We start from the raw sequence: 21,912 nt of genomic DNA, 5'->3' as shown, positions 1-21,912 counted from the left end.
CTGCACTGCAGGCCTCCTGGGTTCCTGGCTGAGAGCTGAATTCGAATCCCGGTCTGTCACATACTCCCTAGGGGGCCGCAGGTAATTGTGTCTGTTCTCCTGCTTGTAAAGGAAGGTGATCAGACAGGTTGCAGGCTAACGTAAGGCCCTCCCAGGGGATGTGCTCACTAAAGGCAGCTGTGGCTGTGCTCACCCCCAGGCCTCCGGGGTGGGAAAACCCATTTCCTTGTAGGGGCCCAGAGCCAGCATGGACTATGCTTCATTTGGTGGTAAGTCACCTTTTAGTTCCCTATTCCCCCCCCCCCCCCGCAGTTCACTCATTCAGTCATTCATTGACTCATTTGTGTTTTCTTTAATTCATTTATTAATTCTTTCATCAAACCCCCAAGACTTGTACTCTGGGCTGGCTCCTATGATGCCTGGTTCGCTGGGACTGTCCCTGTTTCTGCATTGAAAGCTTGGTGTCTAGGAATCCCCCAAGTCCCCAGAATATCCGGGTGGTGGGTGACCATCAGGGGCAAAGCTCTTCATGTTTGTGTGGAAGAGAAGATGGAGGGGAAGGGAGGGCTATTTTCATAAAATAGTTGGGGTGGAATTGGCTGGTCATGTAAGGGGACCCAGCTGAGGGGTCACGCGGTCCGGCCCTGGGAGGGCAGAGCTGGCTGTGAAAGCTGGCTCGCCCCTCACCCTCTGTGGGGTTCTCCCTCCTTAGCGAATCTCTAATCCTGCTTCTTCCTCTATGAAACGGTGGCAACACCAACCCCTCCTCCAGCAGGTTGCTGCGAGGATTCAGTGAAAGGAAGCTAAGTCCTCAGTAAATTCTAGTTATAAATACTGAGAGGCTAGGAGCTCCTGTGTCAGTATGAACGCTGGACAATCCCTTGGGACCGACATTCTAGCTGCAAATGAGGGGCATTCTTCAGACTCCGCTGAAATTTTTTTTCTAAGCCAAGACTCTGTTTTGATTTGATTTTGTATAAAAGATGTTGCTGATAGGGCCATTTCTGAGATGGGTGCTTGCCATAATTTTTGACAGTTTCCTTGTAAAGCTCTTTGGGGCTTCCTTAAAATATATTTTGCTGAGCTTTAAAATGAGTAGCATCTATCACCTCCCAGCTGTCTGGACCTGGCCTTACTTCTGCCCTCAGCCCCTTTAAGGAAGTTGTTAGACTGACAAAGCCTGTCACCAGGCCACTGTTCTGGGGGAGGCTGGGCCCAGGGAGACACTTTTCAGCAGCGGCCCTAGGATGAAACATGTCTTCGATCTCCCCCACCTCCCACCAGACCAGCTCCGGGGGACCTGGAGCAGTTTAGTTATCACAGGGGAGAAAGCAGCATCTTTGAATTTCTTTTAAATGCTTCGTACTTGGAAAAAAAGGAGGTATCGCTTTCATACAGAGAGTGAACACATCTTTAATATACATCTTAATGATTTTTAAAATAGATGGACAACCCCTGTAACCGCTGCCTAGATCAAGACAGAACATTTTCACCACCTCAGAGATTCCTTGTGCCCTTCCCAGTCATTACACCACCACTACTCGGGCCTCTAAATCCACATGTCACGTCCGTCTGTTCTAGTTCCTTACGTAGCTAGAATTGTACGGTGTGTGCTCTTTTGTGTCTGGCTTCTTTTAATTGACATAAGACCTATGACGCTCACCCACGTCTCAGCCTTTATCAGTAGTTTGCTCTCTTATATATTACTGTGTAGTCGCCAATTATACATCTAAATTATAATTTTCAAAGAGGAAAAACTTGGCTCTTTCACAAATGTAAATTTACCATGTATCGAAGTTTTTATTCAACTCATTAATTAATGGGTGAATTGGTAAAACATTAAAAACGTGTTCCAATGAGAATATGACTTTCTGAGACTTATACTCTCTCCCAGAGAGAAGTCATTGGCATTACTGTGAACGGGGATCATTTTAATTGCTGTGAACGGGAAACGTTTGTATTGCTGTCTGTTTTCCATGACTTCACTTCTATCTCTCCGGAGTTGTAAAGTCACGTAGTCAATAGAAAGAAAGGAGTGTCCCCTATAGACTCGAAAAGCCCTGGGTAGGCTTCTAGACGACACCCAGCAGTGCACTGAAAGACACCCAGGGAGCTCTTTGGCTCTTCTCCAAGTATTAGAAAATATTTCCTGACAATATGAACATCCTGCCGTTGATTTACCCATTTGCTTGCTGAGCATTTGGGTTATCTGCAGTGTGATGTTATGAATAAAGCTACTATGGGCATTTTTTTTTTGTATATGTCTTTTTGTGGACATATGCATTCACTTCTCTTGACATGGACCTAGGAACGGGATTTCTGGGTCATAGAAAGATTGCTTTATTTAGCTTCAGGAGATACTGCTGAACAGTGTTCCAAAGGCCTTGTACCACTTTCAACACCCTCCCCCCAGATGTGCATGATAATTCCAGTGGTCTGCTTCCTTGCCAACATTTGGTGGTGTCAGCCTTTTTAATCTGAGCCATCCATGGGTTGTGCAGGGACCTTTCTTTTTGATCCCCTAAGTCAGGAATTTCTCTCCTCGCATGTGCGTAAGAATGACCTGGGCTGCTTATTTAACTGTGGGCTCAGAGCTGCCAGCCCGTCCCCAGAAGGTCTGGTCTAGTGATTCTGCATAAGCTCAGCTCTGCATTATTAATGGGCATTCACTACTGAGGGAGTCTTCTGCGAAATGGCGACTTAGAGGAGCCTTTGCCGGGTAGCCTGCGGGTTTCCCGTGTTTCCTTCCTCGGAGTGCATCCTGCGGGAGAGGGGTGGGGACTCGGGTCAGCTCGCAGGCTTCTGACCGAGGAATGATGATAACAGCCACCTATTATCTCTTCAAAACGGCCCTCTGAATGGAGACTTGGCTTTTCCATTTTACAAACGGGGACGTTGAGGTTCTGAGAAAAGGTAAGAAAAGAGAGGCAAAGAAAGAAGGTGTGGAAACTTGCCTAAGGCTCTCGTAGAGGGCCGGGGTGCAGGCCAGGAGCTGTGCTGGCCCCATCAGTGATTTTTCTAATACACTAATGGCTTTGACATGTCTTTGTTTGCTCTTTCGCTAGCAGAGACTTTTTTCTCCAAGATGAAGTTTTAAGTAAAATCCCCATATACTAACATATCAGATGAATTAAGCTGCTAGGATGGAGTGAGGACCAGGAGCACAGGCCTTCCTGGGGAGACCTCTCCGAGCTTTGGCATCCTCCTATTCCCACCTGCTGTGGGCCTGCATCCCTCTTCTGGGCCCTTGGACAAGAGCTAGTAAACCCCAGGGCCCCAGCACTGTCCCCCAGAGGCCGTGAGCACAGATATGCAAGTTATACAATACTCCATTTTTTTAATTTAAGAAAATATCAATTCCTAAAATCTGGATTCTCTTTTACTTAAACTTAAATATAACCTGAGAGCAAAATATAACCTGGAGAGAGTGAGAGCATGTTGTTAAGAAAGCAGCAGCTTGTGTGGGATGGCAACTGGATGACCCTGGAGGTAGGAACTGGGAGTCCCAGTGACATTCGAGCCTCTCAGGGCTTCTGCTAAAAGCGGGTGGCAGAGGGCAGAAATATTCAGAAGGGAATTACCCCCAAAGCCCAAATAAATCATCTTCGCAGCCTGGTGTCCTCTCCTCCCCAAATGCAAGTTGGTCTAAATAGGGTTAGAGGCCCCCCGTAGCACTCTTTGCCACGCTGACTCTTCATACCCAGCTGTGTGACCTTCGACCAATAATTTCACGTCTCTCATCTTTAGTTTTAATACCTGTGCAATTTTATCAAGAAGGGAAATGAAGATTATGTGAGATTCATGGTGCCCGTGAGAGTTGGCCACGGGAGATGCTCGGTAAAAATGTGTTTTCTCCCCTGACCTCCCGTTGAGCAGATCCACCAGCCATGTCAGATCAGTGTGATGGTGACAGTGGTGTGACTTTCCCCTCTGCTTTCCAGCTGGGATCTGGATAAGCTATTCCATGCTCTGAACAAGGCAAAGGGAGGGAGGGTGATGATGACGGCCGTGGGAGGGACCAGAGAGAAACATGTGAGCAGCAGTTCTGTAGACACGGACGGGTGAGATCACTGAGCCTCTATTTCGGGAGCAGGAGCAGCAGCGCCCAGTACCCGGGTATCTGGGGAGCTGACTTGAGGAATGATAATCGCTGAAACTTACTGAGCTCTTAGTGTGTGCCAACCACTGTGCTAAGCAACCTGCATGGCCTCACTTGTCCCCACAACAACCCTGTAGCATAGGAGCCACCATCATCTCCTGTCGAAGACAAGGGAATTGGGGCACTGAGGGTGTCAGGGCTGTCCCTAAGGTCACTCAGCGAGCGAGCAGAGCACTTGTGCTCACCTGGGCACAGTTAGGATGTAGGTTTGGTGGCTGTAACAAAGGTTGAACTACAGTGGCTTAAACAAGTCAGAAGTCAGTTTTCTCATGTGCCAGTCTTGATGTAAACTGCCAGGGGTGGGCTCCTTCCATCCTGTCACTCAGCCACCCCTCGGGTGTTGCCCCATGTGGATGGTCCCTGAAGACTGACCATCACTTCTTTACCCCAGGTGGCAGGAAGGAGGAAAAGGGCAACATCTTACCCTGTTTTGAGTCAGGGTTTATAGTTGTTACTAATGCAATAGTAACAGGGAATATCAGTGGACAGCCACCCTGTTACTCTATCTCTTACTGACAGGTACTGGGCAGGGTATGACTAGGACTTTGACATCTAAGACAAAAACATAAGTCACAGCATAAACAAACACTTTGCAGGCACTTGCCATGCGCAGGGAAATGTCTGAGAGGCTACGGAGAGGACTTATAAGCTATAACCCTGCAGACAAAAGGATAGCAGGAGTCGAGCCCCTACTTAGCACCTGGAACTGGGCTGGATACTTCCCACACAGTCTGCCATCCAATTATCTTAGATGGGGACACTAAGGCTGGAAGAGGTAGAATGACTTGCCTAAGTTCATGTGTAGCAAGTGGCCAGGTCAAGATTCAAAATCCCAGCAGTGTGACCCTGGGCAGGTCGCTCAGCTTCTCTGTGCCTATGACTTCCTCAGTCTCTAGAGTGGAGAAATGACACCTACCCCACAGGACTGCTGCAGGCCATGGATGCTTTAGTGTAGTTAATGCCCTTGAGGGATGACCTGGCCCATAATAAACCCTCAGCAAATAGCTAGACATTATCATTGTTGTTACTGATAGCATTGTTGTTAATATTAGTACTAGTATTATCTTGACACTGCGCATCCGATCCTAATCCAAGCATGCTAAATGCTACATTATGACTATAGAAGGCTGGGAATGTCCACAGAGAAGGTAGAATCCTTTTGATTCTAAAACTTAAAAAAGCCTCATAAGGAAAAAGGTTTGCTGGACTTGGCAAGAAGGGTAGGATTTTAACGTGCAGAGATAGGAGTGGGGCTGGATGGAGGAGGCATTCCAGGAAGAAGGATCATCCTGGAAAAAGGCATCGAGAAGGAAAATGGCAAGTGTGTCACGGGATCTCGAAACAGCGGACGTGAGGCAAACGAGTGGGAGACGAGGCAGGAAAGGCGGGGTGCGCCAAAGTGGGGAGCTAATTTAAGGAGGTTGGCCTTTTACCTGAAGGCAGTGGGGAGTCCTCGAAGGTTTTGATCAGCACTGTGCCAGGGGAAGATTGCCATGGCAACAGCTCTGGGGGAAGACTGAAGGGTGGAGAGGCCAGCTCAGTAAGTAGTGCCGGGGTTTAGATGAGCGGTAATGAGGATCCAGATCAGAGCTCCGGCTCTGGGAAAGGCTAGGAGGGAACCGCATAAGGTCAGTGTGTGTGTATGGGGGGGGGGGGGGCCCAGGATGAAAGGATCACAGTGTTTTGTGTATTGGGGGAAAGGCAGATGGAACAGTGAGGCTGGAATGCATAGGCCCACAGTCTGAAGGATGGGCTCCAATAATTCAGGCCTCATAGCATATGATGCTGTCCGCCTGTTGTGACAAATTTCTGAATTATTTATTTTTATTTTTTCTAATTGGTTTAGTTATACTTTGCACTACTCATGCACGCACTCACTTTGTTAAGCCATGTGCTCAGAGTCTATGTTAAGCAAGTTCAATCAGTAAAGCGGTCATGTCTGCTTCAGAGAATCCATTTGTATTAGCAAAGTGTAGGGTAGGCTGCTGTGACAAAAAGGGCCTTTGTGGCCCCTACCCCTCCTCAAATTCGTATGTTGAAACCTAGTCTCCAGTATGAAGGGATTAGGAGGTGGGGTCTTGGGAGGTGGTTAGGTCATGAGGGTCGGGTCCTCATGAATGGGATTAGTGCCCTTATCAAAGTGACCCCAGAGAGCTCCCTCAGCCCTTCCACCGTGTGGGGACACAATGAGGAAATGACTGTCTATGAACCAGGAGGAGGACTCTCACCAGACACTGACTCTGCGGGAGCCTTGATCCTGGACTCCCAGCCTCCATGGCCGTGAGAAATACATTTCTGCTGTTTATAAGTCACCCGGTCTATTCAGCAGCCTAAATGGACAAGCCCTCACATAATTGGTTTGAACGAGCCACACGTTAATTTCTCTTTCTTGTGTAAGTTTAGGGTCAGTTCAGAGGGGGTGTGAGGGCCTGAGGGTGAAGGGAGGTTAGCGTGCTTCTAGCCTGTTCTGCCGTCACATGTAGCTTCCATCTCAGGATCCACAATGGCTGCTCCAGCTCCTGCTCTCCTGTACACATTCAAACACACAGGAAAGGGGGGGGAGGAGAGCTCCTCTTTCTTTTAAGATCATGACCCAGAAGGTGAGCACATTGCTTCCATTCATATCCCATTAACTACAACTTGTTCACAGGACCACATACTTGCAAGGGAAGCTGCAAGTGTACCCTTTAGTTGGGTGTCCATGCACCCAGATTAAAACCAAACCAAACCAAACCAACAACCTACCATCATGGAAGAAGGGATGTTGGCCAACAATGACAGTCCCTGCTACTCTACCAAATCCCCAGTGCCTAACAAAGTGCAGGGAATTGAGAAGGGACTCAATGCATTTGTATTGTGAGTTAGTGAAAATATCATGATAGGTACTGGGGATTCCAAGGTGAAATAACATACTTTCTGCTTTAAAAGAGCTTTGAGTCTAGATTGGGGGTTAGACAAATAAAAAAATCGATGCAGTGAATTTCTATGTCAGGCAGGATAGCAGCTTGAGGACGGCACAGTTTCAACAGTCACCAAGGAGAAAGGCAACACATCCAACGGGGACAAGAGAGGTCAGAAAAGACTTCCTAGAGGAGACGATGCTTAGCCGAGTCTGGAAAGATGAGTAGATGTTTGCCTGGTGAGCCAGGTGAGGAGAGTTGTTCAAGGACAAACAAAGAACACCAGCAAAGACAGGAAGGCTTAGAAGCAGCCTGGCATATGCAGGGCAGGGCAGGGCACGGGGGCCAGGAGAGGAATGGCTGGAGAAGCTGGGGGGGGTGGGTGGGGGCCGGGTCTGGAGACCTTAGTCTTTTTCCCATAGACTAGGCCCATTGAACAGTTTCGAGCACAGGTGTTTCAGGCGGCAGGGATGTATGGACGTAATTACATTTGCATTTTTGGAAGATTGCTTTGGGTACACTTTGTAAAGGATGAACTAGCAATGGGGACAAGGCGAGCAGGGGAAGCAAAATTTGCACAGAAGCCTAGCTTTTCTTAGCAAGCCCTAATGTCTGATGCAAAGATCACTTTCAACAGTCATTAATATACCTCATAAATAAAGCCAGACATACTTTATTTGAAATCAATTAAAGTTGCAGTTGACTATTTTGAGACCAAGGTTAATTGATTATTTTGTCATCAGTTTTTTTTCTAGTGGCCATGTTTTCACTTCCTCTCTTTGAGTCTATAAGCTGATATTTAGAGAAGAGACGCCTACTGCACCTTAGCTGAGTTATGAGTGGGCTGGAAGGGACAGGCCCCAAGGCTTCTTCCCCTTCACTGTAGGAAGGGTCTGGGCACCCAAACCATGGAACTCTAAGGGATTAGCAAACATTCATTTACAGCGAAGAGATTGAGCTCAGGGAGGTTCAATGGCATGCCCAAGGTTATCCAGCTAAGTAGCAGCAAAAGTGGGAGCCAGGGCGTGGGTCCTTCCCAGTTCAAGTCCTTTCCCTCTAACAGGGTCAAATTTCACAGCCTACCCGAGGACCACTTGAGCCCGCCTAGTCTTCACTGACCTTTTTCTCTCAACTAGAGCAGGTATCCTGAAAGGGTGCCCCCACTAAGGGATTTAGAGGGTTTACAATGAGAGTACTTTGTGGATATTTCTCTACTAATGCTTTCACACCACGTTCACTCACCCATTCGGTCACTGTTTTTTTTAATGAGAATTTCCCGGTCTCATTATAACCCTCAGCAGCAGCACTTTGAAGGACGCCCAGTCCTCCAATCTCATGATGCTGGACATCAGGGTAGCTTCCAGTTTTTGCCTCACAAATAATGTAATGAAGAAACTCTTTGAATCTTGGTGAGCATTTCTGACGATCTCCTTAGGATCTATTCTAGATGGAGACCCTCTACCAAACCTCCTAATATACATTTCACAGCTAACCAGGCCAATGTGCAATCTTTGTTCACTGCCCCCCAACACCATGTGCACACACGCACACGCACACACCCCATCTGCTTTTTCTTAGTCTTACTCACCCGTAAATGACACCACACTGTACCCAATTTCTTACCCAAACATTGGCTAGTTACCCTCACTGTCCCAGCCACCTTCTGGTGTCCTGTGTGCATGTCCTGTTGGTCTCCCTTCCGTATATACCCTAATTCTGTCCATATCACACCATCTCCAGTCTCCATGCCTTGACCCAACCCCACCATCTCCCCTGACACCTGAGACCGCCCCCGGCTCATCTCCTCCCGTCCAGCCCTGGCCTGATGTTCCCTCCTCTATATGGCAACCAGGTAACATAAAAATGTAAATCCGCTCATGCCGTCCTTCCTCATACAATTCTACAATGTTATCGCAGAGACTTAAGACAAACACACGAGCTCTTTAACCTGGCTCACAAAGACCCCCCCCAACTACACCCCTTCCTGCCCCCTCAATGTGTTCATTCCAGTGCGCGAAAGGGATGGTGAGACCCACTTGCAATGTATCAGTGAGAAGAAACCCCAGAGATCCCTGCCCCGTGGAATTTACATTTTTACCGGGCAAGACAATAAACATGATAAATGCAAAACTCGAGGAGTCTGCTATGGGTGGTAAGTGTTTTGGGCAAAAGAACGGGAGCCCAGAATAAGGGGAGGCAGGGGTGATAGGAAGGGTTAGAGAACACAGCCATGACTGTCGGTCAGGTAACATCCAGCAATGCCTGGAGAAGGTGGAGAAGCCAGCCACGTAGGTGTCTGCGGGGAAGAGCTTTCTAGGCAGAGAATATCCACTTTCTACAACAATATACTGCGTATCTGACATTTGAGTTCCCGTAGCTTAGGCAATGAACGAGTAAACAAGAAAACTGGAAAACGGTCAGAGAGCGACCAGCGGTTCCCACAGACCTAAAGTAGGATTACTTATTGCACCGAGTTCTTGTACCAGCCTTGTAAGGTAGGTTCTAGTTGCCTCACTGTACCAATAAAGAAATCAGTGGCAGAGAGATTTTAAGTAATTTGCCCAAGTTCACTGGACTAATCCCTCCTTCTGTGTGGTTCCACGGGCTGCCTGTCATAGCACTTATCCAATGGTAGCTTGAGTACATGTTGTGTCACCTGACTTTCCTGCTAGGCTGCGAGCTCTGTGAGGGGAGGGACTGCCTCTTGTTCCACACAGAGTCCCCAGCTCCTACACCGTGACTACCACACCTAATAACAGGTGGCTAAGAACATGTGCTAAGTAAACATGTCTGATCCAGAGTTGAAATCCTGGTCCGACTGACCCTAATCTGAAGTCTTCCACCATGATAATGTATTGGCCCTAAAGTAATGTGGCTATTTGAAAAACAGTCACTAATTCTTTCACACTCTTATCATTGAGTCAGTGTCCATCTGACTCCTCCAACCAATGGAGTACACTGTAAGTGACACGGTGTGACCTCTGAGGCCAGGTCACAGAAGGCCATGCAGCTTCTGCCCTGTTCACCAGAACACCTGCCACCTTGTAAGAAATCCAGGTATTCTGAGGTGACCCTACCACAGGGGCCATGTGTAGGCGCTCAGGTCCAATGACCTCCCAGCTTCCAACCATCCCAGCAAGGAAGCTCCCTTGGAAGTGGAGCTTCCCAGCCCAGGGGGTCCATCCCACTCATGTGAATCTTCCCAGCTGAGGCCCAGACACTGTGGAGCAGAAACGGGCCATCCCCACCGAGCTGTCGGGGTTCCTGACCCGCAGAATCCACGGTGATGATAAAAGCGCTCTTGCTTGGCACCAGCAGGTTTGGGTGGCTGGTTACAGGGCAGTGGATAACTGAGCGTGAAGTAAAATCTTTTTCTCAGTTTTTACCCACTTGTTGTGTTTACTGCTGATCTGCCTCACCTTGTGGGCTTCCTGAGTGCGGGAGTCTTTGCCGCTTTTGCTCATAGCTGGATTTCCCGCACCTAGTTGAGTATATGGCGTGTAGTAATTGCTCAATAAGGAATGAATGAATGCGTTTTTAAACATATACGCAGAAATAAGAGAGCAGGAAAGTCAGGTCTTAACCTTCTTCTGGCCAAAGAGGGAAAGGCAAGGCTCACAAGACTCCCAATGACTGCAAGATAAAGTAATACCAAGTGCTTTGGAAAAGCCGAGCTGTTTCTGGAACAATTCATTGCAATCAGTTTTATTCTTGCCATATCCTACTCCACCATTTTCCTAGAGAGTGAGAGATTTTCCACAGTTTAGGTTGCCTCTTACCTTGTTCCTTGCCAAGCCTGGAATATCCTAGAAACTTTTAGGTGCTCCAAAAATACCTAGTGAATGAGACCTCCATGAATCCCCAACCACAGAGCCAGTTCTATATCCTTGCAAGTCATGCAAACTGAGCTCTTAATTTGGAAAGGAAAGGATCAGCTAATTAATATGCAATGTCAGCAGCCTTGGATATTTGATGGCTCCAAACAGAACTGCATGTCCCTTAGCCGGTCGATTTCCTGTTTGTTATCACGAAACCTCTTCTAAGGCAGACGGAAAATCTGAAGGACATCTCCAGCCATTAAGACTGGCATAAATCTTCCAGAGCTGTGTAGAAATACACAATACCTCCAGTTAACATTTTACAAAATTAGGATTTATGCAATTTCTTGATTAATTAGAAGCTCTTTTATCATAATCCTGCTCTTTTCAGCTGATAATCGAACCCCCTAAATCTATAGTCCTTGGTCCCTATTATGTTAGTACTGTTGTGACCACCTGCCCCCCTTTTTCCAGAAATGGAAGGAAATATGGTTGACCAGCCAAAGGTTAAGTTTGGAAATGGACTCATTTGGATACTTGGTTTTGTGACACAATCTCCCAATATCAGGGGACCTGGAGATACTTGACTCTCACCTGGGTGTTGAATGGCCACTGGCCACTGTAAGGGGGTTGAGGAACATGTTTCCTAAATAGGGCACATCTAGTCCTTCCATTTGCAGGGTGGCGGGGGGTGGGGGGAGGAAGGTACACAATAGCAGGATACTCACCCCACATCACCCTGAGGGATCCTTTGACTTGACAACTCTTGAGAAATATTTTATCTTAAAAGAAGATAGCTATAGTATGGCACATGCAAATGATAACTAATACATACCATTTAATGGGTTATTTCAATGTGTTGTTTTATTTTTATTTTTGCCACAATTAATGAATAGGAAAACACTTTATGGCAAATAACCGAAGAGAAAGAAGGAAGGTTTCCAGTTTGACAAGCACTTGGGGTGTTGCCCACAGAGGAAGCTTGAGACCAGCATGGGAAATACAACATCGTGGAACAAGGAGGGAGGTTCCCCGTGGAATAGGGCTTAGTCCAAGTGTGGCCCTTTAGTAGGCTTAGGAGACGGGGAACAGATTGGGGGAGCATTGCTTTCTCAGAATCGAGGGCTCACAAGTCTCCCCTCCTTCCCTTAATTCTTTTTGTTCTCCTCTTGGTCCTGTAAGTCATCGTCATCACAACCCTGCTTGCCACCTACTCTTTATAAACTGCTCCCTCTTGTGTTAGGTGCTGTGAACTCCACTTTGCCTAAGATCCACAATTTTATGCCACCTGCCTGGTCCTTAGTGACACGGGGTTTGCAACCCTGGCCAGGACTTCCACTCGTGCAGCCTGTTTGAGGTCAGAAAATTTACAAACTAACACCCATTTAAAAGGGAGACTTGACGCAAGATTAAAAGCCTTGGTTGTTCTTTCTTTGAGGAAGACAAGGCATTCTTTTCATTCATTTTCTTGAATCAGTTTGTAGCATCAAAAGAAAAGGCAAGACAATTAAATTATCTCATCTTTCAAGGCTTCTGAGAAAGTTATTATGTATATAATATTTAATGTATAATATGGAAATAATAATAATAATAATGGAAAATGAAGTTATAGAGATTAATAAATGGGTCAGACAGAAATAAGAATGTAGCTCCCCCCAAAACTGCAATGCAACTGTAAGTCCTTTGGGTCCCTCTAGCTAGCTTTGAACTTCACCACAACCAACACAAGGTAGATGTTACTAACATCTCCATTTTCCCAAAGAGGAACCTGAGTGTGAGAAAACCGACGTAGCTCCCCCAAGGCCGCGTGGCCAGAACGTGTCCAGGTTGGGATTGAAGCCTAGGTCTTCGAACCCTAAAACCTATGTTGTCACCACCCTCCTCTGAGACACCTGAGTCTTAGCACCTGTGTAATATGCACATTACCTGGGCAAAATGTATCTCATCATGAAGAACTTTCCAATTATGGGAACACCGTGTTCTGGGCGACGGAGAAAAATCTGGGTTTGAATCTCTGCCCAGCAATTGTTCCCTGACTTCGGACAAGTCACGCACATCTCTCTTCTTCCTTTTTTAACTGTCACCTGAGGATGTGTTTCTTATTGATTTTAGAGAGAAGGGAAGAGAGAGGAAGAGAGAGAGAAACATCGATGTGAGAGAGAAACATCAATCGGTTGCCTCTGTACATTCCTCAACCCGGGATCGACTGGGGATCCAACCGAAACCTGGGCATGTGCCCTGACTGGGAATCGAACCTGCGACCCTTTGGTGCAAGGGAGGATGCTCCAGCCAACTGAGCCACCCTGGCCAGGCCCATACATTCTTAAATATATATTTGTTTAATAACACCCCCTTCATTGGGCAGTTGTGACAACTAACTGATGAGGCAGAGGACAGGTGCCTAGCACAGGGCTTGGCCGCACATGGACTCAGTAAGCGGTGAGTGTCTTGGTTCTCTAACAATCAGATTCTTTGGGAGGCAACGGGTTGGAGATATTCAAGCGGAAAACAAAGGACTTGGCTATAGATTGAACTGGGTTGACATTTTATGGGCTAGGTTCACAACGCCTTGGTGGAATGTGAAATCGCTGAGAGGGTTCATGCTGTGGGCTCAGCTAGTTGTGCCCTCCCCCAGTTCCCATGTCGGTGCCCTAACCTCCAGTAGTTCAGGACGTGACTGTGTTTGGAGGTGACGCCCTTAAAGAGGTAATTAAGTCAAAATGAGGCTGTTAGGATGGTCCCTACTCCACTCTGACTGGTGTGCTTTTAAGAAGAGGACATTTGGACTCACAAAGAGCGCCCAGGAGTGGGCACGCACAGAGGGAAGGCCGCGTGAGGAAGGAAGGAGAAGGCGCCTGGCCTGCCAGCCAGGGAGAGAGGACTCGGGAAACCAGCCCTGCGGGCAACTTGGTCTTGAACTGCTGGCTTCTGGCACTGTGAGAAAACCCACTTCTGCGGTTTAAGCCACTCAGTCTGTGGTGGTTTTTTTTGTTTTTTTGGTCGCTGTTTTGTTGTTTTTTGGCAGTGCCAGCAAACAAACAGGCTGAAGTCAGCACTTTATAAAATATGGAACAGCAGCTATGGGAAGGTATCATCATGGGCGGGAGGCACTGCTTCAGTTGGCGGTGTGTGTATCAGATTATGTGGACTGGGTTAAAATGGGGTCACGGTCACCACAGATGGCCCAGCACTGGACCTGAAGCCTCAAAGCTCTCTTCTAATTTGGATATCATAGCAATAACAAGTATTATAATTAATATGTTAGTATTCATGGCATATCAGTATTAAGTGCCAAAGGTTTACAAACGTTAACTCTCTCTCCTGGAACATCCCCTCAAGGTCATTGTTATTCTTCTTATTTTCCACGTGAGGGTGAGGCTGAGACTGGTTATTTAACCTGTCCGGGGTCGAACACCGAGCACTTTCAGGGACAGCGTCCCTGCCCGAGCAGACTGAAGCCTGAGCGCTCCCCCTCGGCGTCACTGTGCAGCTACCCATAATCCTCTGTCCGGTTACTTAGCACCCAGGCATCAGCTTCCCCTCTGCAAAGAATCGGGGATGGAAATGAGGGAGACCTTGGACTTAATGGGCTCTGAGGGCACAATGGGTGTTTTATGAGCTCAGTACGAGCGCCTCGCCAGAGGCCATGGAGCTTTTCTTCTCGTCTCCTGGGTGAATGGAGCATGGCTGTCTGTGGGGGCGAGCAATGGGGAACAAAGGTCCAGTCCAGCAGGACTAGGAGCAGGTGAGAAAATGCCCTGTGCTCCTTGTGAATAGTGTCCTTGCACTTTGCACCAAGCCCTCTTGCACAAGCAGGCTCCAGGCCAGAGGCTTTTGAAGGCAGGTACAAAGGCTCATTAGCAGAAACGGGGTGGGTAATTGGAATATGTAAATGGCATGAGCAAACAGGGCGTTTTAACAATCAAGCCCCCAAAGAGAAGGAACTTAATTTGATGGAAAGAAAGGAACAGACTGCCCAGGGAGCCAATTACTGTAGCCAGAGGAGGGATGCTCAGCTTAGCAAGGGACCCACAGGGAGGCTCGGAGATTGGGAGGGTCTGTACCTGCATCCTAGATGCCAAGTGACCCATGATCCAGCCCTCCCCTTTCCAGATACCAAATCTTGGGGACTCTCCTTCCTGAATACCTTTTGCAACCACTCCCCTCCCCCTTCTCTAAGACCTGCCACCACTTTCCTTCTGGGCCTCAGCAGCTCCCAGATGGGCTGCGCCTACAGCCTTATAACTGCTCTCCTAGAATTTAGTCTCTCCCACTCCCAACCTCTCTTCCACAGGGTCATCAGAAAGCCCCTCCTGAAGCCACCTGGGGACGCATCAGGCTGTGCTTAAAGCACCTTGTGGTCAGCTCCCGAGTCTGTAAGCCTGGTCCACAGGCAAGCCTGCCCCACGGACCCCTGCTCCATTCACGCTTGTCTCCAGCCTCCTGAACCTCTTGCCCAGGATTCTGCCATGACTCTAAGCCTTTGTGTATGTGGAAACTTCCACCCGGAACAGCATTCTCAGCAAGGAATATGACTTAGGGATTAAAAAGCATAGACTGAGAGATAGGTAACCTGAGTTAGACTCCTGAGACTGTCATTTCTTAGCCATGTAACCTTGAACAGGGTACTTAACCTCTTTAAGGGTCAATTCATCACGGTTAACACAGAGAGCAATAACCACAATACCTATCTCATAACTTTGTTGTTAGGATTAAACCTATAAATATAAAGCACTTAGCCCAGTGCCAGGCATACAGTAAGCACTCAATAAATGTAAGTAATGATGATGATAGTGAGCATCTATCATGATTGACCCAGGCCACTGACAGGCAGTGACAACAGAGATAAGTAAATTGTTTTGCGTTGTTTATCTCATCTTTTCAAGTAAATATGGGATCAATTACTCAATTTTCTTTTCTTTTTCCTCCTGTTTCCCACAGAGAGAGAGCGAGCGAGCAAATGTATGAAACAGGCAATCAGTAACGCTCGCTGAAAAGCTGAATGAATGAGTTCATGAAACGGATGAATTGAATATTTACCTAATATAACCGCTTAAAAGAAAAAGACAAAATGACATTAAGAAACATGCAAAATAAATGTAAAGGTTAATGTAAGAATTGCAAATGTGAGGCAGGGCGGAGCAATACTCTTTCCCACTGAGAGCAGGCTGAGCGCAGTCCTTTAATCACTGCCATCTGGAGTGAAGGTGAGCGCCATTTGGCTCGCAGCTCATTCACTCCCCATCACGCCTGAGTGGAGCGCCTGCCACAGTCACGTCCAGACGCCTTCGAGTAATGTAGTGAATGTGCACAGTACATCCCAGGCTGCAAAGCTCTGCCTCAGCGTGGATCTCTGAATGGTGCTCAGGCCAGGTCGGAGGCAGGGAGGGTAGGAAATACAATCTCATTTTATAGATGACGTAAGTGAGGCTAGATACGACTCTAGAAAATTGCCCAAGGTCATTAGATGAAAGTCACAGAACCAGGACTAGAATTTGGGTCAGGGTCTAGCTTCAGACCTCATCCTATGGGTGACATGTGCAAGGGCTTCCTTTTGAGTCTCTTTTTTTTTTTTTTTAAAAATATGTTTTTATTGATTTCAGAGAGAGGAAGGGAGAGGGAGAGAGAGATAGAAACATCAATGATAAGAGAGCATCATCGATGGGCTGACTCTTGCATGCCCCCTACTGGAGGTTGAGCCTGCAACCCGGGCATGTGCCCTGACTGGGAATCGAACCCTGACCTCCAGGTTCACTGGTCTATGCTCAACCGCTGAGCCACACTGGCTGGGCTGCCTCTCTCCTCTTGTTCATTCCCAGGAAGGCTTCTCACCTGCAGGGGAGCAGGAGTTCAGCTGCCCTAAAGTAGAGTGAGATGAGGTCTAGGAGAAAGGCACAAAGCAAAGGCACAGAGGGAGGGAAGAGGGCAGCAAACCTGAGGATTTGTAGTAGTTGGGTTTTTGAGAGTGAAAAATACATATAGGGGAAGTGTGGGGTCCTTCCTTTCCAAACATATTTCCTCCTGGACTGTTGCAAGACCCCAAATTGGAGCCTGCCTTGTTTCCTCCTAAAAAGCCAAGACCTGTCTCGCTGGCTCCTCCCAGAGGTAGGTGTCTAACCAGGGGCACAGCAAGAATTTTTACATTATTTGACCAGAAGTAGGCTTATTTGAATTCAAAGGTACTTTGAAGTCCATGGATGGTGATGTTGGCAGAGCATCGTGGGCAGGGGAGGCAGTCTTGTATCTAGGTGATGTGTCCGTTCCAGGGAGGACAAACCCCTTCCCCCTCAACCAGGATCAGAAGGCCCAATGAAACCAACCTGCCATCAGGTGACTGGCTGGACCCCCTGGGCAGGTGTGACATTGGGGGCTCCCCTTTGGTCTCTGCTGTTTGTAGGTCAGGCATGCTGCAGGGGCTGTACCCTGCCCCCAGCCTGACCCTTGTGCCTACCCTGTCACTGAACTCTGTCTTGGTACCATACCCAGTTGGTACCTGAGGCTCCCAGGGACTTCAGACCTCAAAGAAGGCTCCTTCCAATGGGATATAGGATGTTTGAATTCCTTTAGCTGGAATCTGCACTGTAGAGCGCTGTGATATCATAGTCTCCCAAATGGCACTCAGAGTGTAGCCTGTTTTTCATGACATTTCTAACCCCCTCATCTGAACAACTTTCTCTATTGGATTATAAAACCACTGACGCAAATCAGTTTCCAAACAACACTGGCAGTTTCCCTATCGTTGGATTTAATTGGATCATGGCTATGAATTTGATATTGACTTTACCTCACCCTTTATGGGAGGCATGAAAATCGCCCCTGCACTTGATCTTAAAACATTAATATTTGACAGTCTGTGGCTCTCATCAAAATAGAAGCCTCTTCGTGTGCCCAAGGGTCCAAACTACCATTCTGCAAATCTGAACTTTCCATAAATTGCACAGTAATGAATTCCCCTGTCTTCATTCTGTGGTCCTTGACTCGTCTTTGATGCTTATCTAGTGAGGCTTTTTAAGTTCTGTCAAAATGTTTTTGTCACCGCGCTACTTAAGTTGCAACAAGTACTAAAACTTCCTAAGAATAAAGGCTTCCACAACGCTAAAAGACAAAGCCAAAATCTCACACACAAGCAAAGGGAGTGCTTCCTCGTGCGCTGGGCCTTGTTCCCAGGTTTTTCCAACCTGCACTCATTTCTTCACCACTTACTCATGCTGTGAACAGGACTGCAAGTCTCCTACGTAACAGGTACTCTTCCAGGCTTCGGGGATAGGCTGCTGAGTCCTGGCTCTTGGTAGTGAGAAAATAGGAAACAAGTAAACAAAATGCAAATATGATAAATATAATAAATAAGTAACCCAGGAATGGGTTGAGGGGAAAGGACAACTTTAGAAATGGTCCTCAAATGTGAAGGGCAGAATTGCTCCCTAGGGAGTGGGATTGGGCTGGGACAGAAAGTACATGTACGTGTTGTTTTTTTCCGGAGTGGAGGGCTAACAAAAGTTGAGGAGCGTGCTTTGGGGTGCCCAGCTTCTACTGGGAGCTTTTCAAACCCAGCTGATTCCCTTTCTCTGGGCTTTTGCTCCCTTCTGGAGTTTGCACTGACTTACTATGTTCCAGCTCATTGCTGAGCATTAATCTATTCATAAACGTTTACAGGGTCCTGCTGGGCCTGGAGCACTGTGCTACCTATTTCATGTAGTCCTCACAAAACCCATCCAGCAGCCTGCTGACCAATGGATAACCTTTCTCCATTGGGTGGTTATTGCTCTCCCTATTTTATTAAGTTCTCAGTCACTTTCTGAGCAAGCTATTCTGTTGCATGGAGCAATTTATTTTTGGGCCAATATGACCCCATTTTAATGGTTTCAGTCTTGTAGTATAGTTTTTAACTCCCTTTCTGAAACTCCCTTCTTCTTGGCTATGAAACTGCTGAGGTTTGCCCCTCTCCCCTTCCCCATCCCTCCTTCCCTCCTCTGTTCCTTCCCCCTACTCCTCCCTCCCCTCCCCTCTCCTTTCCTTCACTCTTTTACCTTCCTTGGCCAACTCCTCCAGGCAAATCCAGAGCTGGCATCCCATGCCAGGCCTCTGACCACTCTTTTCTTATATTCCAGGGATGGATTCTTGGCTTGGCCTTGCTCACAGCCCCTCCCCTCCACTCAAGCCAGCAGACAGGAGAGAGAGAGTGGGAGCAAAGGAGGTCCCTGTCTGTACCACAGGAATGGAGGGTTTCTCCCATTCCTGCAGTAGAGGAATCCACCTTGGTGGCTGTGCTGGGAGGGAGGGAGCAGGGAGTTAGGATCCAAGCGCAGGACCCTCAAATTCTCTGCCCATGGTTTACAAGATCCAGTCCTCCCAAATGTGCATCCCCTCCCTCTGCTCCCCAGTGTTCCATAAGCTCAAGCCACACCTCACTCACCTGTGCCCTTGCCATCCCCGGACAGGAAGGCTCTTCTGGACATTTACATCCTTGGTCCAGCTTGTCTTTTAGGCCTCACCTCAAAATGTCACCTCTGTCATGAGGCCCTCTTAGGACAGACCGATACTAAGAAGCCCCCACTTCTAGCACAGCACCCTATCTGCTTTCCTCACAGCATTTACTCGTATTGGAAATTATGCGGCTGGTCTGTCTTCCAGCCCTCCCTGGAAGGCAACCTGCAGGAGCGCGGGGACCCGCGGTGGTCGGGGATCACCGCCCCGCAGGTGGAAGCTCCCTCCTGCGGGCTTGGCAGTGATTCTATGAATGAGAACAGAAGCTCGGGCGAGACGGGGACTGGCTGGCCGGGGCCCAAGTTAGGGGCAAAGCAAGAAACTCGGATTCGCATTCCGAGCTCTTCATCTCTCCAGCCCGTTCGCCCCGGCCGGCGGAGGTGCTGCTGTCCAGGGGCCCGGGGAGGCGAGCGCGCGCCGTCCACCAGCACCGCGCGCCCCGAGCCCGAGGGAGCTGGGAGCCCGCGGCTGCCCGCAGCGGGGGCGCTCTCCCCCTGGCCTTGGCCAAACCCAGCAACTTGGCTTTTACTTCCGAAGCCCAGAAACCGGGTGGTGGTGGGGGGGGTGGTGGCGAGAAAACGTAAGGCTGCAGTGGCCTGGGGAAGGCAGAGAGACCCCCTCCCAGCTCCCCTCCCTTTGCCTCTGCCCCGCCCGGGGAAAGCCCGACGCCCACGGAAGCGCGGGGAGCCCCGCGCCGCAGCGGCCCAGGCGGTCCCGAGCCCGCGGGGCGCGCAGGGCGGGGGGCTGCGGGAGGGCGGGGCGCCGGCGGGCGGGACGATGCGGCCCCACCCCGCGAGGGCGGGCGGGAGGCTGTGCGCTCGCTCGCAGGCTGGCGGCTGCTGGCGCGGGGCTGAGGCTGAGGCTGAGGCTGAGGCTGAGGCTGAGGCTGAGGCTGAGGCCGGCAGGAGGGGTGCGGTGGGAGCGCGGAGGAGGGAGGAGGCGGCGGCGGCGCGTGTGGCGGGCGGGCGGGCGGCTGGCACCGGGCTTGTAAATAAACTGCGATGCTGTCTCGGGCTCGCCGGCCTGGGTGCCGCCGCCGCCGCCGCCGCCCGGGAGCGCCGGTGCCAGGCTCCCGCCGCCGCGCGCCCTAGCGCCTCCGCGCCAGCCTCGCGCGCCCTCGCCCGCTCCCCGCAGCCCCCCGCCTGCGCCCCGGGGTCCCGCGGCTGACCCGCGCGGGATGTGACCCGCTTTCCCCTCGCCCGGCCTCCCCTGATACCCGGGGGGCCCGCCTTTGCCTGCTTTTGGGGCAGTGGGTGGGGAGGGGCGCGCGGATCATGGCATTGGAGTTCCCGGGCTTGCAGCCGCCGCCGCCGCCTCGTCCACGCACCCCGAGCGCCCCTTCTTCCCGAAGCAGCAGCGGAGAAGGCGAAGCGGCCGGCGGGGGCGAGGCCGATGGGGCTCAAGGCGCGCAGGGCGGCCGGGGCGGCGGGCGGCGGCGGCGCGGGCGGCGGAGGCGGCGGGGCCGCTAACCCCGCGGGAGGGGCGGCGGCGGGCGACGAGGCGCGGAAAGCGGGGCCGGCGCCCGGCGAGCTGGAGCAAGTCACCTTGGCGCTCGGGGCCGGGGCCGACCGAGACGGGACCCTGCTCCTGGAGGGCGGCGGCCGCGACGAGGGCCTGCGGAGGACCCCCCAGGGCATCGGGCTCCTGGCCAAGACCCCCCTGAGCCGCCCGGTGAAGAGGAACAACGCCCGGTACCGGCGCGTCCAAACTTTGATCTACGACGCCCTGGAGAGGCCGCGGGGCTGGGCGCTGCTCTACCACGCGCTCGTGTGAGTACCGGGCGCTCCGGGCGCCGCGCGGCGCAGGCGGGGGCGGGGGGCTCGGGGCTGTGCACTGGCTCGGAGGCCAGCCTGCGCTCGGCGCGTCTCTGCTGGGCAGGTCTGTGCGTCAGCCGCCCGGCCTCCGGGCGTTGGAGCCCAAGGCTTAAAAGGTCCAAGCGCGTTTCCTCACACGATTTGGAGACTGGATGTGTGTGCGCGCGGGTGCGCATTTGTGGCACCTTCTCCGGATGCTGGTATCCAAGCTTGAAAGAATTCTGTGGTTTTCCCGACTAATGTGGAGGCTGAGCAGGATAAAGCGGACCCTCCCTTTCGCGCTGGGCTTCTGCTTGGGGCGGGTCCCTTCTCTTGGGATCTCTCCTGAGTTTGGATGATACATCCTGGAGTTGGGGATGGGAGTTGCCCACAGTGGGGTGTGTGTGTGTGTGTGTGCGTGTGTGTGTGTGTGTGTTGCTTGCTTGCTTGTGCTCCCTTTCTTAGGGCTCCATCCTGGTATAGCAGAGGTCCTGCTGTTGCTCTGATTGGGGACTTGGGCTGGTCAAAATGCACGTCTTTGGGCTCCTTTTAGGGACGTTAATGAGAGAGAGGAGGAAAGAGTGTGTATCTCAGGCTCTAGCCTAGACTGGGAGGCTGGGGCTTAACAATGCCAGGAGGGGAGGGCCCTGGGGGATTGTTTTGGCTGAACTGCCTGCCTGACTTGGTCCTGAGATGCCCTCAGCTTCAACTGCTGCCATTTCTCTTGCTTTGGCTGGGCAGGAAAAGGGGTGGGGGTG

The 21,912-nt window shown here is 50.1% G+C and overlaps 1 protein-coding gene across 1 annotated transcript in view; it reads left to right on the top strand.

Annotated features, from left to right (window-relative positions):
* The first annotated feature begins 20,738 nt into the window (after positions 1–20,738).
* The window catches only part of KCNQ3 (potassium voltage-gated channel subfamily Q member 3), a 199,477-nt gene continuing 198,303 nt past the window's right edge, over positions 20,739–21,912 (top strand). Inside the window, exon 1 of the mRNA XM_087825206.1 lies at positions 20,739–21,130. Within this exon, the coding sequence (XP_087681332.1) occupies positions 20,754–21,130 (377 nt within the window). The 5' untranslated portion in view covers positions 20,739–20,753. The remainder of the gene's footprint in view (positions 21,131–21,912) is intronic.

The sequence above is a fragment of the Miniopterus natalensis genome, chromosome 16 (genome assembly GCF_054644295.1).
Source record: "Miniopterus natalensis isolate mMinNat1 chromosome 16, mMinNat1.hap1, whole genome shotgun sequence".
Taxonomy (NCBI): domain Eukaryota; kingdom Metazoa; phylum Chordata; class Mammalia; order Chiroptera; family Miniopteridae; genus Miniopterus; species Miniopterus natalensis.
Note: the sequence above shows the minus strand (reverse complement) of the source record. Positions and strands in the feature narration are given on the sequence as shown.